General features: G+C 30.3%; 1 protein-coding gene across 2 annotated transcripts; it reads left to right on the top strand.

Annotated features, from left to right (window-relative positions):
* The first annotated feature begins 4,057 nt into the window (after nt 1–4,057).
* On the top strand, nt 4,058–19,655 carry LOC144849974 (astrocytic phosphoprotein PEA-15-like). 2 transcript variants are annotated; one of them, XM_078707115.1, is made up of 4 exons: nt 4,058–4,239; nt 12,827–13,050; nt 16,548–16,688; nt 16,976–19,655. In XM_078707115.1, the coding sequence occupies exons 2-4, from the start codon at nt 12,876–12,878 to the stop codon at nt 17,077–17,079; spliced, it is 420 nt and encodes a 139-aa protein (XP_078563241.1). In that variant the 5' UTR covers nt 4,058–4,239; nt 12,827–12,875; the 3' UTR covers nt 17,080–19,655. The 2 variants fall into 2 exon arrangements, with proteins under 2 accessions (XP_078563241.1, XP_078563242.1); XM_078707116.1 differs by having other exon boundaries at nt 4,058–4,256; nt 12,841–13,050.
* Nucleotides 19,656–20,212: the final 557 nt, after the last annotated feature.

Genomic DNA, 20,212 nt, shown 5'->3' with positions numbered 1-20,212 from the left:
AATTACTTAGTCTCTGGGACATACCCGAACGACTAGATTCTGCCATAACTTCCTATGTGCCCACAATAATACTGTACTTTAAAAGATTAATTATTCTTTATCCAATTCTGCCAACAAATTAGAAATTAGTACTTTAAAAATCTTGATTTTTTACAATATTATTAAATATGTCAATTGTATTAAATGTATACACTGTTAAAAATATAATTTATAGTCTACCTCTCATAATATTACATGTTTTCTTTCAACTGAATACTGTCAGATATTATACAGTAAAACTCGTATTTTAAATGAATAATCATCTCAATATAATTGTTAATAATATAGTTGATATAGTTTTTATGACCTCAGAACATAATGTTATTGGAAGTACAATAAATAGTGCAAAATATAACTTAAAGACTATTTTATATGCCCCTCAATTAATATTTATATTCTCTAATTATAGGTTTATTATAGACCCTACTGATGACAGTTAAAGTGTGAAAATTACTAAATCAAAATTTTAATTTTTAATAATAAAAATTTACTGGATAATGAATTTATGAATATTAAATCAACCTTATAAATATTCATAAGGAAGATCCTAGGAATTTTTGTTACAGCGCCCTCAACCACTGTCCAAAGTTTTTTATGGGATAATCAATCTAGCCTAGGCAGGCCCTGATTTTTCCTGATGTGAAAAATAGGTAAGTTTTGTACTTATTTTAAAACGTTCTATTCATCATTACTGCTATATAAATGTTTATTGGTTATAAAACAACAAAAATGAATATATTAAATGTAATTTTATTTGAGTCTTCATACTTTAGGGTGCCTTTTTCTGGTTGGCTAGGCCTAGCATCTGGAGTAGGGTAGGCCTAGCCTGTTCCCAATCCAGGCTGTGTAGGGCTAGTGGCAGGTGTGCATCATGAGGAGAGAGGATGGATGAGATACCATGCTTGAATAATATATAAGGAGCAGGAAAACTACAGAGGGCGCTCGTCATGAAAACTAATAGGTTTTTTTCTTTACATATTCTTGAATTCATAACGTATTAGTCTTAATTAAGACAATGGTTCAATCATACTGGAAAAAGCGAAATAAAGCCAAGCCATGTGTTATATACCAGCTTGTTTTCATAGTAAACATGAGTGGCAGAGCAAAGCCTAATTCCATTGGCTGGGAGACTGGCGTATTTTGGACTCATCTCCCTGCCTAACATTGTGCTCCCGGTTTTGATGTATGGTGTTTTTTTGCAATATAAAATTGCTCAAACACAAACTTTATTTTGAAATTTAACGCACTGTACAACCTTCTGTGGTCATAATTCATTGATTTTTTTTTTTCCAAAAAACTCACATAGCCACCACGGCATCTCTCCTGGTCTCAATTATAAGTAGAGGGCAGTGTTCACGTAAAAAATAATAATGCCTCCTTTTTTTTTACCTAAGATGTTGGCATGCAGTTAGACATACTGTAAAGGGCAAAGAAAGGTTGAAAACCAGACGTGGATGGGTGGGTCCAACCAAAGGTTGGGAAGGGACGTGTATGTATGTTTAGCACTTCAATTCACAATCTCACCTAATCCCCCATCATCTGTGTAAGGACGATTTCCAGACCATTTCACAGTAAATTGCATATCTAGTGAACTTTTACATTTGCACTGAAAACCCATTAAAACTATCCCATTATAAATTCTCAAATACCGTTGTTCAAATATAACGGCCTTATAATATTGATTGCTTTGAAGCTGGTGTTGCGTTTTCCAGGTTAATTAAAAAAATGATATTACATAACCAGCAATTGTCTAGGTAATCCACCAATCAGACGCTTTGTTTTTAGTCCTTGAGTAGATGCATCTCTTATGTTCAGCATCTCTATTATTGTAAATTGAATTTTGAAATTAAAGCCTCTCTAATAATGATATAGTGCAACTCAATTTCAACTATAATACGCATTTGTTATTCTCCAGTTATATATTTTGTTTTCTGGCGAGAAACTACAGAATGGATTAATATAATTTAACATGCTTAAACTAAATCTTATTTGGCTATGTGTAATAGTGGCTGTTTGCATACTAGTACACCAGGGTATCCCTCTACTCATTTCAAAAGATGTACTAGATTCTTTAAAGTGCACATGAGCTAGATGTGTACACTGGACCTACGGTTTATAATCCTTATCCGAGAAGACTCCACCACTACTACCATGGAGCAAGATAGCCTTGAACCTTTGCCGATGTTATGGCTACGTATTTCGGTTCCAGTGCTTGGCAACTCCTTCGCCACTGAAAATCTCCATATTGCATTATGCATCTTTTCCGATTGTGACAGCATTGTCAATAATCTCAAATATTATGTTTACTTTTCTTACATCGTTAGACTAACACAGAGTAAAGTGCAAACATTTTATGCAAACAAAACACATATCAAGCAGTATTAGCCTGATGGTTACCAGTAGCTGATGGGATACTATGTGTTTACTCTGATCATATTGATACAGGTATAACGCCTTGAGGCAAACTAGCTGGGCCCTTGTACCACAAAATATGAATTATTTATTTATTTCTAGCACATGATATTATCATTTCGTCTGTTGGTGTTGTTGCACATTTTAATTATGTTTTTTTGAGTTTTGAATTAATTGAGATGAAAATATGGAAGATTAATAAGCATGGTTGAGATGAAATGAAGAAGAATTTGTTAACTGGAATTGTATTATTTTATAATCTTGTTTATTGCATGACCTACTTTCTCTGTGATCCATAAATGCAATATTCTTAAATTTGTTTACAAATAAAATAATGAATAACGAATGAATGACTTCTTCATTAAAGACACTTGTCATATAAAAAGGTACAGGTATAGTGCCTAGTGGAGAAAGGATGAGATAATAATTGCAACTTCTTCACTTAAGACACCTGTGGTTAGTTAGCATATTTAAGTACAATACCTAAGTAAAAATGACAATAAATAATACTATTATATCGTATAACATTATGTAAGTATGGTAAACTGAAAATGGCCAAAAAAGATGTTTTTTGTCAAAAATTCTGAATAATGTTGTAAACAATCAAAGACTTAATTAGATTTTAACGTGAATTATTTGCCAGAAGCCAGGATTGGATGCAAATTAATCCTTTTATCCAGATTACGTCTGGTAATAAGGCCAATACCGATTATAAATCTCTTGATTTAATTTATCATTCTAAATATGCCAATAATTGTAATAAAGAAGCTTTATCATCACTATCATGATATCATAATGTTGTTTAAAGTCTTTAGAGTGTAAGTATTTATTGTTTTATTTGAAAATTTATTTTAATTCCAAATAAAGACATAATAAACTCAAGTATTACAGTAACAAAACAAAAATCTGCAAGTTTAAAAAAGAAAACCCTAACTAGAGCTCAAACTTGGGCTCTTCTGATGCCCATCATTATGATACAATTATAATGGGCCATATCCAATAGTAGAACTGCTCATTATAATAGTTAATATGATTAAAACTATGATATTATAGTGAGAATGATGTTAAAAACTAAAAATTTTTTAAGAGACATTTTTCAATTAAACTATAGTAAATGATGATGTTTAAACTAAATGTACAAATCAACACTGTATTTATTATATCCTCATCTTTATCGTTTCAAATTAATTAATTAAATTTCAGTATATCACTGGGCGGTTTAGAATTAATGTTCTGTGCCTGATGTGTTTATTATGTTTATATATATTTATATTATTATATATCGGAAATAAAATGTCCTTGGTAACAAGATGCTATGTTTGTATACCACGTTGATGACATGTTAATTTATATTTTAATTTAAATTTCCATTTTGAGACCTCCTGTGTTTATACTACGAAATTAGTATGCTAAAAAATGTAAACAAAAAATATGTCACCTGATCCAATTCCATATTTAAATGACAATGCCTATTGTTTCCACATCCTGTTAATCTATTTAAAGGTTTAAAATATAACCTTGAACTACCCCTTGACCTGAATGGAATAATCCAACTATCATACCATCAATCACTAAAACGGAAGCAACCTATTAACTTACCTGTACTGAAATGGTATAGACCGCCTCAATAATTTTACCATCCTTGCATGTGTGTTGAATGCAAACGTGTACAGTGTTTAGACACAGTGTGTTCATATGTACAAGTTAATATATTTTAATATTTGTACATTTAGATTGTAATTCCTTGGACACTATATCTGCACGTCGTCACCGCCGTCGCTTCTTCTACTATTACTGTTAAACATGTGAGTAGAATTTTTAATTTGATATGTAAATTTGCAATTAGCCATGTGCTGTGGATATGCCCCACCTACACTACTACTGTACCTACAATTTATTTTAAATAGCATGTAGCATTATGAATATTGTTTTATTTAATTATATAAATTATTATTCATTATCTTGCTTTGCTTGATTATCATCTGTTGCGTCAGTTATTGCTATCATAATTATTTTCCTTGGGAAATCAAATAATTAACATCTAATAATATTATTAGTTTAATATTTATTTTTCTACTATATAAAACCAAAGAGTTGTTATAACAGCCATAAAAATCTTCTTTGCTATAATTTTTTTATTCTAAATTATGTAATAAAGCACTGTCTTTTACACTTTACAGTACTAATTCTATTATTTTAATTTATGCGAAATTGATCGTTTCCTTTGCTCGTTATCATATACCTGGAGCTTCTTCAGTTTGTTAATTTATGTTTATTGTTTATATTCTTCATCTGTTCACTCATTTATTCTCTACATCCTTTAGCTTCGTTTCAACTGCTCGTTAAGCGCTAACGATATCGAGGCCATTAGGGTGATTTCACTCAGTTCAGTGCTCAACTGCTCTCTGCTTATATCTTCCATTAAGAGTTGTTTATAAAAGAAAAAAACAATAGTTAATCGTTGATAATATAAAAACTGAGTGGAGCTAAGCTTATAGTTTTATCCATTGCTTCTGGTGGTAAACAAACATTAACAAAATGAGATTTGACATTTGTTAGATACCTTGGATACTGTACAGTACTGTAGGCCTCAGTACACTTTACCATTTTCCTAGTATCTAGATTAATAATTGCAGCTTTCTACTAATATCTTAATTAATATAAAATGATAATTTTTAAATAGTGGAATACATAATTTAGTTTTTTTTGTGATTTTAACAAATACTGTCCTGAACCTTAATGTTATGGCAATTGTTACATAGTGTAAATTCAAGATTTTGTTTAAATAATTAAATTCTTTTATTCATATTATTTTATACACAACTTTAATGGAATATTTGGCATGACGTGATAGGTTGCTATTATAAATGTCGTTATTATGAATTGTACTTGGTTTTATGCACAGGGCTTTAGAGCCACTGTAAAAGCTTTTAGAGACGTCGTCAAGACACATAATCTAATAGACAATCTAAGTATTAAAGATTGTGCAATGGACAAGTTGAAGTGGACGCGTCGTTACATCATCACAAATTACAAGTAGAATCATTGTTCTTCTCATAAATGACAGAATCATCATTGGTATCAAGTATTTGTAAAGATGTATTGTTTCCCAAAAACATGAAAAATGAATAAAATATAATAGTTAACTATTATATTTTATTTGTACTACCAACCGAATGAATCTTTTTAATATGAAAAATGAAGATTAATAAATCAGACTTTGAATAGGCCATTTTGCAGTTTTTATAAAGTAATTCCCTTCTGTAGAAAATAAGCGGTTAAATTTAACTTAAAACCCATTGTATGAAGTGAAAGAGAATATGAATATTTTTTGCTTTAAATAACAGGTTTTTCAGGTAAATAATTGTTGCAAACCATACATAACTCTGGAGTAACTCTAAGCGATGTGAAAGGGGGACGTCAGGTGTATAAGAGTTCCCTGCTATACTGTAGGTGGACATCGTTCTTGTAAACCTAGTAGGCAAAATTATGTCAATCACATCAAGAGGAAATTCAACAAGATACATTTTGAATCTGTATTTAATCTTTTTTTTTAAAATGATAACAAGTAACAATAACATTCTGGTTTTCAGTTTGAGCAGGTGCATCTTTAAAATATCATGTATGGTATAAATCATACAATCGTTTTTCTACAAAGTATATTATAATATCTGGTAGTAATATGATAAACTAATGATAATATGATAAACTTGTGAATGCTGGTGTTTATAAATCAGCAGTCACTTCATTCTCTCAACTCATTTCATGTAGATTATGTTGAATGTTGCATGATATACAGAGTGTGAAACATGCCAATAACCAGGCGAGAAGGGAGCACATGATAGATAACCAATGTTGTACCTTTATTGGTGAATTGTCACACATTGCCATGGTGATATAGCTTCTTGTGTCACATTATTTCTCAAAATGGTGTTATTTATTGACAGGTTTTGTTAGAATTATATATATTTTCTTCATTTCTGTATCGAAGTTTACAGAAGTAATACATTGTAGTATGACCACAACCTACTGTATATTATCATCATTATCATCATTATCAATATCATCATTATCATCAATATCATCATTATCAATATCATCATTATCAATATCATCATTATCAATATCATCATTATCAATATCATCATTATCATCATCATCAATATCATCATTATCAATATCATCATTATCAATTTCATCATTATCAATATCATTATCATTATTATCAATATCATCATCATCATCAATATCATCATTATCATCATCATCATCATCAATATCATCGTTATCATCATCATCATTATCAATATCATCATTATCAATTTCATCATTATCAATATCATTATCAATATCATCATCAGTATCATCATTATCATCATCATCATTATCATCATTAATAAATATCATCATTATCAATATCATCATTACCAATATCATCATCATTATTAACATCATCAATATCATCATTATCATCTTCATCATTATCATCATTATCAATATCATCATTATCAATATCATCATTATCATCACAATATCCTCATCACCACTGTCCTTATTATCTTTGCCATTATCATTTTTATCTTTAATTTCTTATCAATAGAAAGTATCAAAATTGATATCAATTTTCTTTTTCTTTTATTTTACTTACTCTGGAAGTGTATTTATTTCAAAACTGCAGCCTCCAAATAAATTATATTATTATTACAGTATTATTCTTTTTTTTATCATCATTATTTTGAAATTATCATCAATATTAAATCCATCATTATGATAATAACAACATTGTCAAATGCTATCTGAAAATAATGACTTATTTCCCTGTATTTTATCATTATGAAACTCTAAAATGCTTTAGAAAGAAATATAGAACAAAAATATTAATTTATTTTATATATTTTTAATCTATCCTGCCAAAAGCATTAAACAAAAAAAGACTTGTTTGAATGGTATTACTATGCATTTTCTCGTTACCATGATGATGATGCATTTTTTAAGAATGTTTAACGTTGCTAAGAACGCATCCGGTTTGTTTTATTACACCGTATAACATTTGTAATTTAAAACGTGCAAAGAGAAATCCATATTTAATAATCATAATAATTTATATGCCATGCAGTAATAACAACGATGTTGAAATGGATTAGTTTCTTTCCCATGAAACATTTTCTTTAAAACACATACAACATATGTTATTGTTAGTTATAGTTCAGTTGGAGCAAATTGTTGTGGTGGTGGTAGCATTTTAGGTTTTTATGCTGCCAAAGCTACATATATAAGAAAATTCTTTCTATAAATAGTGTCGCATCTCTGTTTCTCCGTTTTAGGCTCAAACATTTGCTTGTACTTGCGTAATTCATGTACAGTATCTTCGGCTTATTGTACCTATGGTATATTTTTGGCCTATTGTATGCCTATTTGCTGGAGGGGAGGCTTATACCCTCAATGTATCATGTCTGTTGTACACCTTTGGATCCTTGCCCAGGGACTATACATTACAAATCTAGCAGTAACTGATATTACTAATCTTGTTAATAGCCCATCTAAATCCACTTGAGGATTTCCACATGGAACAATCCATTTCTGCTAATGGGGGTGTAAATCCTAATTTATAATATTTCTTACTAATTTAAGTGGGTATACAATAAAAAAACAATTTAAACTAAAAATATGATCTTAGTTAATATCGAAACAGATAATTAAAATGTCAAAGGTCAAGCAATCAACTAATTCCCAGCATACCTTATGTTAAAATATGCAATAAGAATGTCTTAAGTGCTCAATTGGAAACTAATTGATTGTATCAATATGTTGTTTTATGCAGTGCTCATCATTATTAACTATTTTTAGCGTCCAGCAGCGTTCCTTTATAATCAGATACTGGTAGTATAATGATAATATTTCATACACATCCACCAGCAGCAGCAATTAGTTCTCTTCAGAACTAATATGTGGTTTACTGCAAATTTTATATCAACATTTGATTTCGCCATGCAAACCTTCAAACAATTATTATTGTATTGTTATTGAATGCAATCCAAGTATAATCCCACCCCCAAATACCCCGGCCATTTGAGCTATACGTGTATATGTATCATGGAGCAACAAAAATTCGCTCCATGGTTACAATAATTGGAAATACAAACGTATCTTGATAAATAGCCTGAATCAATTAAAGTTGACTTAAATTAAAAATGACAACTTAAACAAAAGATGTGACAGTCTTTATAAATGTACAATTAGAAAAGACTTAAGCAAAGTATTCTACCCATTACAGTAGTCATTTCAACCACAGCTTTACAATAGGTTGTGCTTATACTAATAAAAGCTACATGAATAATTGATGGTCACTCACAATGGTCAAATGGAACAGATGGTTAGTGGACAGTAAAGCTGAGGATTTTAAGTCTAGACTTAAATTCTAACAAAAAATCAAAGAGAATACCTATCAATGATTTTTTTTTTCATATTGATACATTTCTAAAATAATTACAGACAACCATAAATAATTTAGACTTCACTACTTCAAAGCTTGATATATTAGAAGGCTTTACAATTCTACTGTAAACATGTTTATTTTGTTAGAAAACGGAGAATAATAAAAAACGTTTTTTTTTTATCTACAACAGTAATAAGAAACATATTATAAAATTAAACTGACTCTAAATAACGAGAGGCAAGCCATGATTCAACGTTTGATCTTTATTTGATCATCGGTAACAAGAAAATAAACCCAAAAATATTAATGAAAATGTACTGTAGTGCTGTATAGAGATGATAATCATCTAGCTCTTATTAAACCCAAAGAGATTGTATTTTAACTAGAGAGCCAAGAACTCTGACATACTGTACTCATAATAGCCATGTTCACATCGCATGGCTGTCATCTAGTTGGCTCTCTAGTTCAATAGTATCTCTATGATTTTACCCGATGATAAAATCACAAAATGCAAATATTGACAGCAGTTTCTACTTCATCTTCTTCAAATTTGAAGTTTTTCGTTCAACTATTGATCTTGTATTATTCCTACTGTAACAAATGTGTTTGCGCAGCTGAGCAATTTTTAAAATAATTTTTTATTTTGTGATAGCTGCAGGCATGAAATATAGGTACAATCGGTCTTCATTAACATAGTATATACTATAGGTATAGCATATTGGTTATCGTTAACGTAATTAGTGTATATTTGTCATTGTTAAAACATTCTTAATTTAATTATTTTCATCATGATTGTGCATTTGCTTTTTAAATTCTTAATAATTCCACAAAGCATGAGATGGAGAAGTGTGAGGTTGTTCAGTATGACATCATGTGCCAACAACGAGTCCCTAAGATTTGATGTTTTTTTTTATCTAATGATCAAATAACTGTTTTCTCATCGTAATTTATATACAAAGTTTTAAAAAAGCGTCAACAATTGTTAATAAACATTCAACATCATACATTTCTAAACTACCTATTATTTTAAAAAGTCGAAGAAGTCAAGTCTCGGGTTCATTCTATTGTCGCCACAGATTGACTTCTTCATCAGGTACCTCTATGATTGGATGATTAGTTGGGAATAAAAATGCTAGTTGATCATACCCAGTACCGTTTTGATCATATGATCATTCGGGAAAACACCTCACAATGTTATTTTGTATTATAGGTACCTCTATGATTGGATGATTAGTTGGGAATAAAAATGCTAGTTGATCATACCCAGTACCGTTTTGATCATATGATCATTCGGGAAAACACCTCACAAAGTTATCTTGTATTATATACTGGTACTTGTTTTCGTGAATAAAATTTGTTTTGAAAGCTGCTATTGTTCATTTGTATTATTTACTAAAGCTGTGAAAAATATAATTTATATTGATCAAAAGTATGACTCATTATATAAAAGATAATTCTGTAAATTAAGCACGGTATTATGCTCTTTAGAATTCATGAAAGTGTTGGTAGGAAAAGATTGAAATATTTGTTGTGGTAGTAAATTTATGATGGTAAAGCAAATTAATTAAAATTATCAAAGTGTTTCTAAGGTAAATTGTTTTCCAAGATTAATCAGCATATAATACTGGAATATTTTCAAAGCAATTTAAACTCATAACCCCAAGGCTGTATTTCCAATTCAAAGTCAATTTATGCTGAAAAGAGAATTTAAATTAGACCGATCATCCAATAACAACAAGATTTTAGTCTGATTATAACGTGTACAGGTCGATACTAGTACCACCTGGGTTCAAAACCGTGAAATCTCACAACATTATGGAAGCAAAAGTGTGGAATAATGTATTCTACGGATAAGTGCTCACTCATGCGGAACCTTTACATCCCATTCATAAATAGCGTTCCATGAATTGTTAACCTTTCACCTCTGTCATGTGCTTTTATCTGTTTGGTACCATCTGCGTTGTTTGTATTTGTGTCCAGTTGGTGTGAAAATCGTTCACCCGTGATTCAAAGCTGTTGTCAGTAAACATTGCTGGATTAATGCTAGCTTAATGTAAATGATTTACATTTGGTCGCATATTAAAATTGAACGAATATATTCCAATTGTGGTTGAAGATGGATCGGGGTAGATCGATATATAACAACCCCACCCTAAACATGAAATAACATTGTACCCTCCAAAAGAAACAAAGTAATTTATTTTTACTGGACAGGTTTTAATTGACATTTTTTTTTTTTTTTTATGGTACGTTATTAAAAGTTTATCAATACCAGTATAAGAACATGTATTGACAAAAAGCAGGTTGTGATCACTATAATTAAGGAAAACATCTAATCATGAAAGGTTACATAGAGTCATTACAAAAAATGGAAGGGAAATAACCATAAAATGCCAGTCTCGTAAAAACTAAAGTAAAAACTCTTAACATTAGTCCTGAAAAACAGTGAAGATTAGAGAGAAGACGAGAAAATATGAGAGAGTAAAAAAAAATTACTGCAGATCCAATCTCATTCTTTATCGTTAAACCAATAACATCATCAATATTAAAATGTAATTCTGAAATTATAATAAGAAAAAGGTGTGTTTGAAGTGTTCAACAGGGTTATTTACCATTATGTTGTCTATTACAATGCTTCTATTGAATAATTCTAGTCTAGCACTGCAGGTCTTTATTGCACAAAATGTACATGTTTGAACTGTCATCAAGGCAAAGTGCTCAAGGAAACTTAGTCAAACATATCATGACTTAAGACATCCCTTGTAGGCCTACAGAATACGTGATTACAATGTTAGTAATGTGTACATTGTAAGACATTTAAAAAAAAATCATGGATAAGCCTCTCTGTCAACATAATCATAACAGAATGCTCTGTTCTAGCTTCCAGTTCATATGGTTGTATTTAATACACAGTTCTATGATGGCATTGTGCACAAAATACCCATAATTATAAAGTCATTTAAATAAAAGTACACCATAACCTATGACCGACTCATAGTCCATCTTTACTTCCACTTCATCATTTTTCTTTTTTTCTGTCATCTCCTACCTATATTGTTAAATTCTTATTCTCTTTAATTTCTGTTTTTTCTTTTCTTTTTTCAGCTTTACTACTTATACTCCATCTTTACTTCCACTTCATCATTTTTCTTTTTTTCTGTCATCTCCTATTTTGTTAAATTCTAAATATTCTCTTTAATTTCTGTTTTTTCTTTTTTTCTTTCAGCCTTACTACTTATACTCCATCTTTACTTCCACTTTATCATTTTTCTTTTTTTCTGTCATCTCCTATTTTGTTAAATTCTTTTTCTCTTTAATTTCTATTTTTTCTTTTCTTCTTTCAGCTTTACTACTTATACTCCATCTTTACTTCCACTTTATCATTTTTCTTTTTTTCTGTCATCTCCTATTTTGTTAAATTCTTTTTCTCTTTAATTTCTATTTTTTCTTTTCTTCTTTCAGCTTTATTTTCTGAGCAAAACTGGAAACTGTCCCTTAAATATTCTCATTACTGCACTATCTGTGTAATGTAATTTATTGTTGCTATTAGCTTGCTGTCTCTTGGACGACCGGAAACGTCTCCTCTTTCATATGTTAATGAAACTGATATTCCCGTTCAACTTGCTGCATAAGATAGCTAACATACATTTATTTTAACGTCCTATAGCAAAGTCTCTAGTTTGCTTAGCAGTGATGTGATATTAATATAAATTGTAGAAATGAGTTGAATTGCTTGATACTGTATACTTTATACCACTTTGATTTCATTGAAATATACAGATATTTATTTTTGATTATTGTTTTTACTTTATTCCTTTCAGCAAAGCATTACATAAAATGAACAACGCAATAGAAGAGTAGAGACCCTATCAGTATCATTGACGTAATTGGTGTCACCCTTCATTTTTTATTATGTTCCAAAATATTTACATAAATTACTTTTCTTTTCATAGAAGAAGGCAACAGATTGGTGCTGTTAGAAAAGAAAATGGCGGAAGGATTTCAGAAGTTTTTAAAGAATCTAGCAGAGAGCATTTCAGAAGAAGAATTGAAGTCTTTAGCTGGCGCCTGTCAAGACAGCATCCCAAACGACGAAAGAAAGAAGTTTGACAAACATCAAGATCTCTTTAAATACTTGGAAAATGATGGAAAACTTGGTCCAGGTAAATGTTATTACCATATAAGGAAGTATGATCCTCATATAAGGGAGTATAATCCCCATATAAGGGAGTATAATCCTATATAAGGGAGTATAATCCCCATATAAGGGAGTATAATCCCCATATAATGGAGTATAATCCAATCCACGAATCTTAATTACCATGCCAGTCAAATGTTTAAAAACTAATGTAAATGTGTCAGCAATGTGATCTCCAGAATATTTAAATTAATAATAATGTTATTGGTTTTATTACATAAATATGAATGTTATTAAAACATATTCACAAAAATTTGAATTAAAACATATCAGATCATGTTTAGGAATGTTTCTATAAAACATAACATATCTTAAGAAACCATGTTTGCATCCTGTCATGTGATTACTGTTACATAAAGTGTTGAAATGTTACAAATGTTATTTTTAATAAAAAAGTAAAGCAATGATAAAAACACAAGATACTAAAATATTATTAGGTCAATTTTAAAGAGCAAAGCAGTAAATGGAATTAGGGCAAATTTTACTGCGTAATAAAAACAGTTTTACTGTAGTAATCATGTACAGTTAACTACACCACATCATTTAATACTTACTATCATTGCTAGCTAAACTATGATAATGGCTGCGAATATCTTTTTTTTATTTGTCACAGACTGGGGTTCCTAACAGACCACAGTTTGGGGAATGTCACCGTTAATGAATGGTTGTCGACAAACCTTCTGAGCCCAAACATTTTTCTATGTAGTGCTATTTTTTCTTACCCTTTTTCTGTACCCCTTTCACACATTGCCATTTATTTATCTTCTTTTGTTTATATCTGTGTTGTAATTCTCTAATGCCTCATTTACTAATCGGCTACAAGTGATTAATTTAGTCAAGCTGTTGCATATTCATAAGCGGTTATGAATATTTAATGAGCATTGAATCCAAGTGTATCAATCTAATTAAAACAATTTTGTTCTAAATCCAGTCAATCAAATTTATATATATATAAAAAAATTACAAATTAGAAAGCAGTATATATAATATTGTTTTGGTAGCATCTGTCCTATATCATTTTAAGCTAGATGGAATAAACCATGGCATTTGTTTCATACAGTATATACAGTATTCTACTCACTTGTTATACTTAAGGTATTTAAATTTTTATCAGAAACGACATTAAGCCGTTTCAACAACTAATTCAATTATCATACATCAAATTTAGATATATTAAAGATTTTCTTTCACGAATTGCTCATTCGGAGTTAGAATATTTATTAAGATTCAAAAACTAATCTGGGATTTGATAACCTTTATCTTTTCATGGAGGAACTCATCCGTCAAAGCAAAATACAGTCAACTCCCTCAATACTGGACACCTTGCGTCTGGCCTAATATGTCTGGTTTTCTAGAAAGTCTTATTCTGATTGTGTTTCGAAAGGTAAAAAAGTGGAACCTCTTTAGGACATCAGGGAGATTGAGGGACTACGGTATTGATTTGTATCACCATTTAATATAATACCTAAATGTGTTTTTAATATAGAGTTGGCAAAAGCATGCTTAACTTGTTATCAAATATAATTCAAAGCATTCATTATGATAGGAGGAAATTAATAAATTGAATACGGTGTACATCTTATCACCCTTAAGCTCTGTCTACACTATCAAACTTTATGTGACAAAAAAATGTGATGTGGCCATATATGGACATGATAAGGTCATATCACTAAACATATTTGGCAATATCACTACCATATTTAGGAACATCACACTTATTTTTGTCAAACTTGTTTGATAGTGTAGACAGAGCTTTATGGTTTTTTTTTAATAATTTCTAATTATATGTTTCAGTGAAATTCTGTGATGAAACACCTGCTATCTCTTGGCAATACACCTTAATTCAAATCCTCTATTTTATTCATTCCATATTGATTTTATTCCGTCGCTTTGGCATAACAAGAAATTATTTATACATAATACATGAATGAGAATTTTGAATTTTTGAATCATCTACACATAATATTGAAATATACAATCTACCCTGAAGGAAAAAATACCATGCATCAACTATCTCAATAGCAAACACCTGGCCATATTATGTCTGATTTTCTGGAAAGTCTGGTATTCTGAACATGTTTTAATAAACAAATTATGGACCTTAAAAAAGATTTTGGGGGAGTTGACTGTATTGTTAATATTATTACTAAACAATAGCGTGATTGTTTCGCTATGGATTGTATCATGTGACTTCTTATTTGTAACAAATTAAGTTGGCGGCGGCAACAACAGTAATGACAAATAATTGTTGAAATATTGATGGTGACAACCAAATGTTGATAGGTAGTTCATAATGCTTGGATTTCAAAAAATAACCATACAATACTTTACACAGTTCAAAGCACTTTGCATGTCAATATACAAACCCATAGATAATTATTATCTATCTATCTATCAAAAAGGGAATAAAACAACAAGCCTCGTATAGCAGGCAACGCTGGTCATATCACTCTAATTACGAAGCATGCATGTAGTGAAATACAACAAGAAGAATCTTAGTTCATCTTATGTTGTTTTATAACTCTACCTTTGTGTTTCAAGCACTCGAACTAGACAATCTGAAAAAATGTATGTAGGCTACAATTAATATAAGTATTTTTAACTGCCCCACATTCCAAAACGTAAAAAAAATTAAGTTAATATTATTGATCATAATGTGCTTCGTGCATGAGCTAATCTCCTAACTGCATTCGGAACTACTTTTAAATCTGTAACGAGTCTATCGCTAGCATGAAATAAGCGCCACAGATTCAGCGGTTGAATTATGAGAAAACATGATGAAAGAACGAACCGCTCAAAGGAATTCTCTTTTTGTTTTTTTTTAGTCAGTTAATTCTAAGTTTAGTTGTATGATGTGGCCACATTATGAGGAGAATGAAGCATTAATGGACATAATAATGTCTCTGTTACATACCACTAATCTGTATGGTCATGTGTGCATGGCTTGTCCTCATTCTGAATGTAGTATAAAGCGTTATTTTATAGTGTACTTTAATGCCCAGTCTTCTAAAACTTTGTGCCCAAAGTAACTAAATGTAAGCTTCTTCCAGGCTGTTCTGCAGGAATAGAATGCCATATTTCCTATGATATTAAAACAGACACTTATAACTGAAAAAAATAATTTATCTACTACATTTAAACATGAAAAACTACATCGAAACGTGTTTTTCATCATCAAGGCAATTTGTTATTGGTTCTTGTGGACCTTGTCGATGTTCTTTTGTCTTGTGTTTTTATGTATTCCAGTCTGTTAATTGCGGGCTCCCCTCTGTTGATTGCAAATTCAAATTTTTAAAAAACAAAAATTTACTTAACTAAAAAATATATAAATAAGATATACACAACAAAATATACAATACACATCAATGGATAGTAGAAATAGACATTCATTGTATGTTGGTCTTTAGAAGGTTTTAGTAGGCCTACAGCAGTTCTTACTGCATTATTCTATTTTTTTTATAGATAATTTATCATATCTGGAACATGCATTAGAAAAGATTTGTCGTCCAGATTTGGTAACTCAGGTGTTGGATTACAAAAAGACGACCACCTCAAATGAAGACAGCAACAAAACTATACGTGGACCCGCAAGAAAATATAAATGTAAGTATTTCATTTTCATTTATTATTCAAGTCAAACACACTTTACATTGTTCAAGTTAAAGATGGAGAGACAGTAATATAATTCCAAGAAAAACCAACGTCCAGGGTGGTTAGTTAGTTATGTAGTTAGTTGGAAGTGATTAAAAATTAATCAATATAAATTGATGTTTACAGTGCTAACGTTTCCATTCCCCATTAAAGTGACTCATCAAAGCAGATGAAATCGTACTCATTTGAGGTGAAAATAAATAATCAAGGCTGTTAACCTAAACTAAATAATTTTTTAGCCCTTGATATAGAAACAGGAGACGTGGCTGAGGACATCATATCGGGGATCTCCAAGATAAAACTTGCACCGCCGCCGCTGGAGAGAAGAAAAACCAAAGAATAAAGTTTATTGTCGCATGTTTTCAGAGAGCAAAATGCAAACGAAGAAGGCCACAAGATATGGAAGAAGTGGATATTTGCCGAAAGACTTTTTTTATCGAGTCTTTTTTATACGATAAATTGGTGAATACATAAAGAAAAATCTTGATGGAGATGAAGACTTACCAAGCTTTAGATAAATTTATTGAAAAATTTATCAATATGTATATTTTGTTTGTTTGTCAACTGTCTGTGAAGCTGGGACGTTGTCATCGTCGTCGTATCCTCGTTTTAAATGGATTATCATGAGAAGCATCTCATAGCGGCACATTGTTATTGTGGTGATTTTGTACAACAAAGCTGTTTGATATCCAACACATATCTTTTGAACTGTTTCACTGAAATGTTAATCTTAAACTAGTTGAAATGTTATTCCAAAAACATGTGTAATTTCGTTTGCAGATTATTTAGGATTCCAATCTTTTATAAAGGATAAAATCTGAAAAATGATTTCATTATAAAAAGGTGTATTTAAAAGAAAAATGTTAGACTTCATCTTGTTTATTGTAGACATTCCTAAATTTATAGCTTTCCATTAGAATATGGCATCTCATTAAAATATTTAATTGTTAGAAAATATAGTGTTTTCCAAAGTATATTAAGTTAGTACTAATGTTTCAAAGTAAATATTGAAATATAAAACACACATATTGGTTTGTAAGATTGTGCTTAGCACAGGTATAATCTAACTAATGGGGTTTTTAATTTCATTGGCTTACCATTTCCTGGTTCTTGGTCCAAATCCAATTCATTGGATTTTTCCGACAGTCAATACAGTCAAGATTTTCTGTTGGGTGAAATCCTGCTAAACACTAGGTAAAACATATCTACTTATTTGCTCATCAAAATACAGATAATATTCATAATTCATGTAATATGTGCATTTAATTAAGTGTAAAGTATGTTTTTATCCAAAGATTTTTTTTTGCAATAATGTTTAATACACATATGCTGTGTGAGGCTGAATGTTGTACTTGCACTGAGGAATTATATGAGGTGGAATGTTGCTGTAGTCTAATGGACTGTGTGTTTATTAGTATATTTTAAAATGTATTAGTCAACCTAAACATGATTTAATTGTACCTATTGTGTAGAACAATGGTTGTTTTATTCTAGATAATCTACGTTGTATAGTTTATACATGTAAAATGTGATGTTGTTCCTATAGTCTTTCCTATTGCATCCCAGCAACGATTTTCTACATTTGACCATGAAGTAATTGGGGAGCTTTCGAAACAGACGATGCAGCAGTGTGCAACGCGCTAAACAGCCCTGCGTTGCCTCCCTCCAGGCAACGCCAAATTGCCTGTTCAGCCGTTCTGTGGATGTTTCTTTTACACTGTCGCGTCACCATTGTCAGTTTTGGGACATCGTTTATTTCATTAATGAACTACTGCAGCAGTCACTGCAGAAGAATCTTTTGACATGAAGTTAAATTAGATTTGCTTATAATGTTGCTATTTCGTCAATGATTATCATGTTTTCAAAGATTATATTATTCTAACAGAAGGGTTGCTTATCAATTTTTCTGTCAAGTATTTCATGTTGTTAAATTTGATTTAGTTTAGAAAGACATGTTGTCTTCTGATGACTTGTTGTCTTCTGATGACTTGTTGTCTTCTGATGACTTGTTGTCTACTGATGACTTGTTGTCTACTGATGACTTGTTGTCTTCTGATGATATCTGCTGCTGCAAAAGAATTTATCTGCACATAACAAATATTTTTAATTTGCATAATAATTAAGATTTTAGTCTTTATTATAAATATATTTGAAAGTTATGTAATAACTTGTAATTTTAAAAATTATATTCTTTGTTAAACAAATTTTAGATATATTTAAGAGTTTTATATATACTTCTCAATAGAATGAATTATGCTAATCTTTGCTATTATTTTATATTACTTTTTTCCAGTGTATTCAATATTTATTTAATGTACCTTAAGCAAATTCTACTTTACTTTAATATTTAATTTTTATTTAAACTAAGTTTTAAAAATGTTAGGATTCAATGCAAGGATGTAATTTGACCAATCACAAGACACAGTTTGGATGATCTATCACATGGTGATTGGTGAGTTGTTTAATTGTAACTGATGCAGACAATATCCCCTGATGTATGTATAATGTCCAGTATCATACGAACATTCTAAATACAGTGTCACATAGTATAAGTATATGGTGCCTGTATTTACTATCACTATTATTTACTTATGGCATATGATACAATTATCACATGTGATACATATGTGACGCTGTATTAGTGTATGATACAGGACAAATTATAGATACACTACCACGAATTGGATCATTTTATCTGGATGTTCTTCTCACAGTGATTTCATCATTATGTCAAAGGTCATTAGGCAATTCTATTGCTGCACTACAATGTTTTTGTTATGTTATCATAGGTGCTTGGTTGATTTCTTGTCTTTCTGTTTAGTAGCATATAATTATTTTTACATATGTTTAAATTTGGCTACATAATAAAAGATAACATAGCTTCAACATAATTCATACTTTTAAACCTACCATTGTCATGACAAACATCTTACATCTCATCTTAGTGTCGAATGCCATGCCATTTTTTTTTTTTTTTATGGTACAGGAATTGTTTCAAAAAATGACAAATTTTCGACCTTTTTATTTTTCGATAAAACTGGTTACTATAGCTCAATTGACATGCGCAGAACCCATTATTCAACTCTGCAAATGTTTATTATGCTATAGTAACCATTTATGTCAAAAAATAAAAGGGTCGAAAATTGGCCATTTTTCGAAAATTTCCCTTACTTTAGTACAGGGATTTTTTTTTTAAATGACCAATTTTTGACCTTTTTATTTTTCGATAAAACTGGTTACTATAGCACAATTGACATGCACAGAACCCATTATTCGACTCTGCACATGTTTATTTTGCTATAGTAACCATTTATGTCAAAAAATAAATGGGTCGAAAATTGGCCATTTTTCGAAAATTTCCCTTACTATAGTACAGGGATTTTTTTCAAAAAATGACCAATTTTTGACCTTTTTATTTTTCGATAAAACTGGTTACTATAGCACAATTGACCTGCGCAGAACCCATTATTCGACTC

This window comes from Antedon bifida, chromosome 8 (genome assembly GCF_963402885.1).
Source record: "Antedon bifida chromosome 8, ecAntBifi1.1, whole genome shotgun sequence".
NCBI lineage: Eukaryota > Metazoa > Echinodermata > Crinoidea > Comatulida > Antedonidae > Antedon > Antedon bifida.
Note: the sequence above shows the minus strand (reverse complement) of the source record. Positions and strands in the feature narration are given on the sequence as shown.

What these genes read in the sequence shown, in the direction of transcription:
- LOC144849974 (XM_078707115.1), top strand. Translation starts at nt 12,876, where the DNA reads ATGGCGGAAGGATTTCAGAAGTTTTTAAAGAATCTAGCAGAGAGCATT. An exon ending in TGATGGAAAACTTGGTCCAG is followed by an intron (nt 13,051 to 16,547) that starts GTAAATGTTATT and finishes TTTTTTTTATAG; the next exon opens with ATAATTTATCATATCTGGAA. An exon ending in ACCCGCAAGAAAATATAAAT is followed by an intron (nt 16,689 to 16,975) that starts GTAAGTATTTCA and finishes ATAATTTTTTAG; the next exon opens with CCCTTGATATAGAAACAGGA.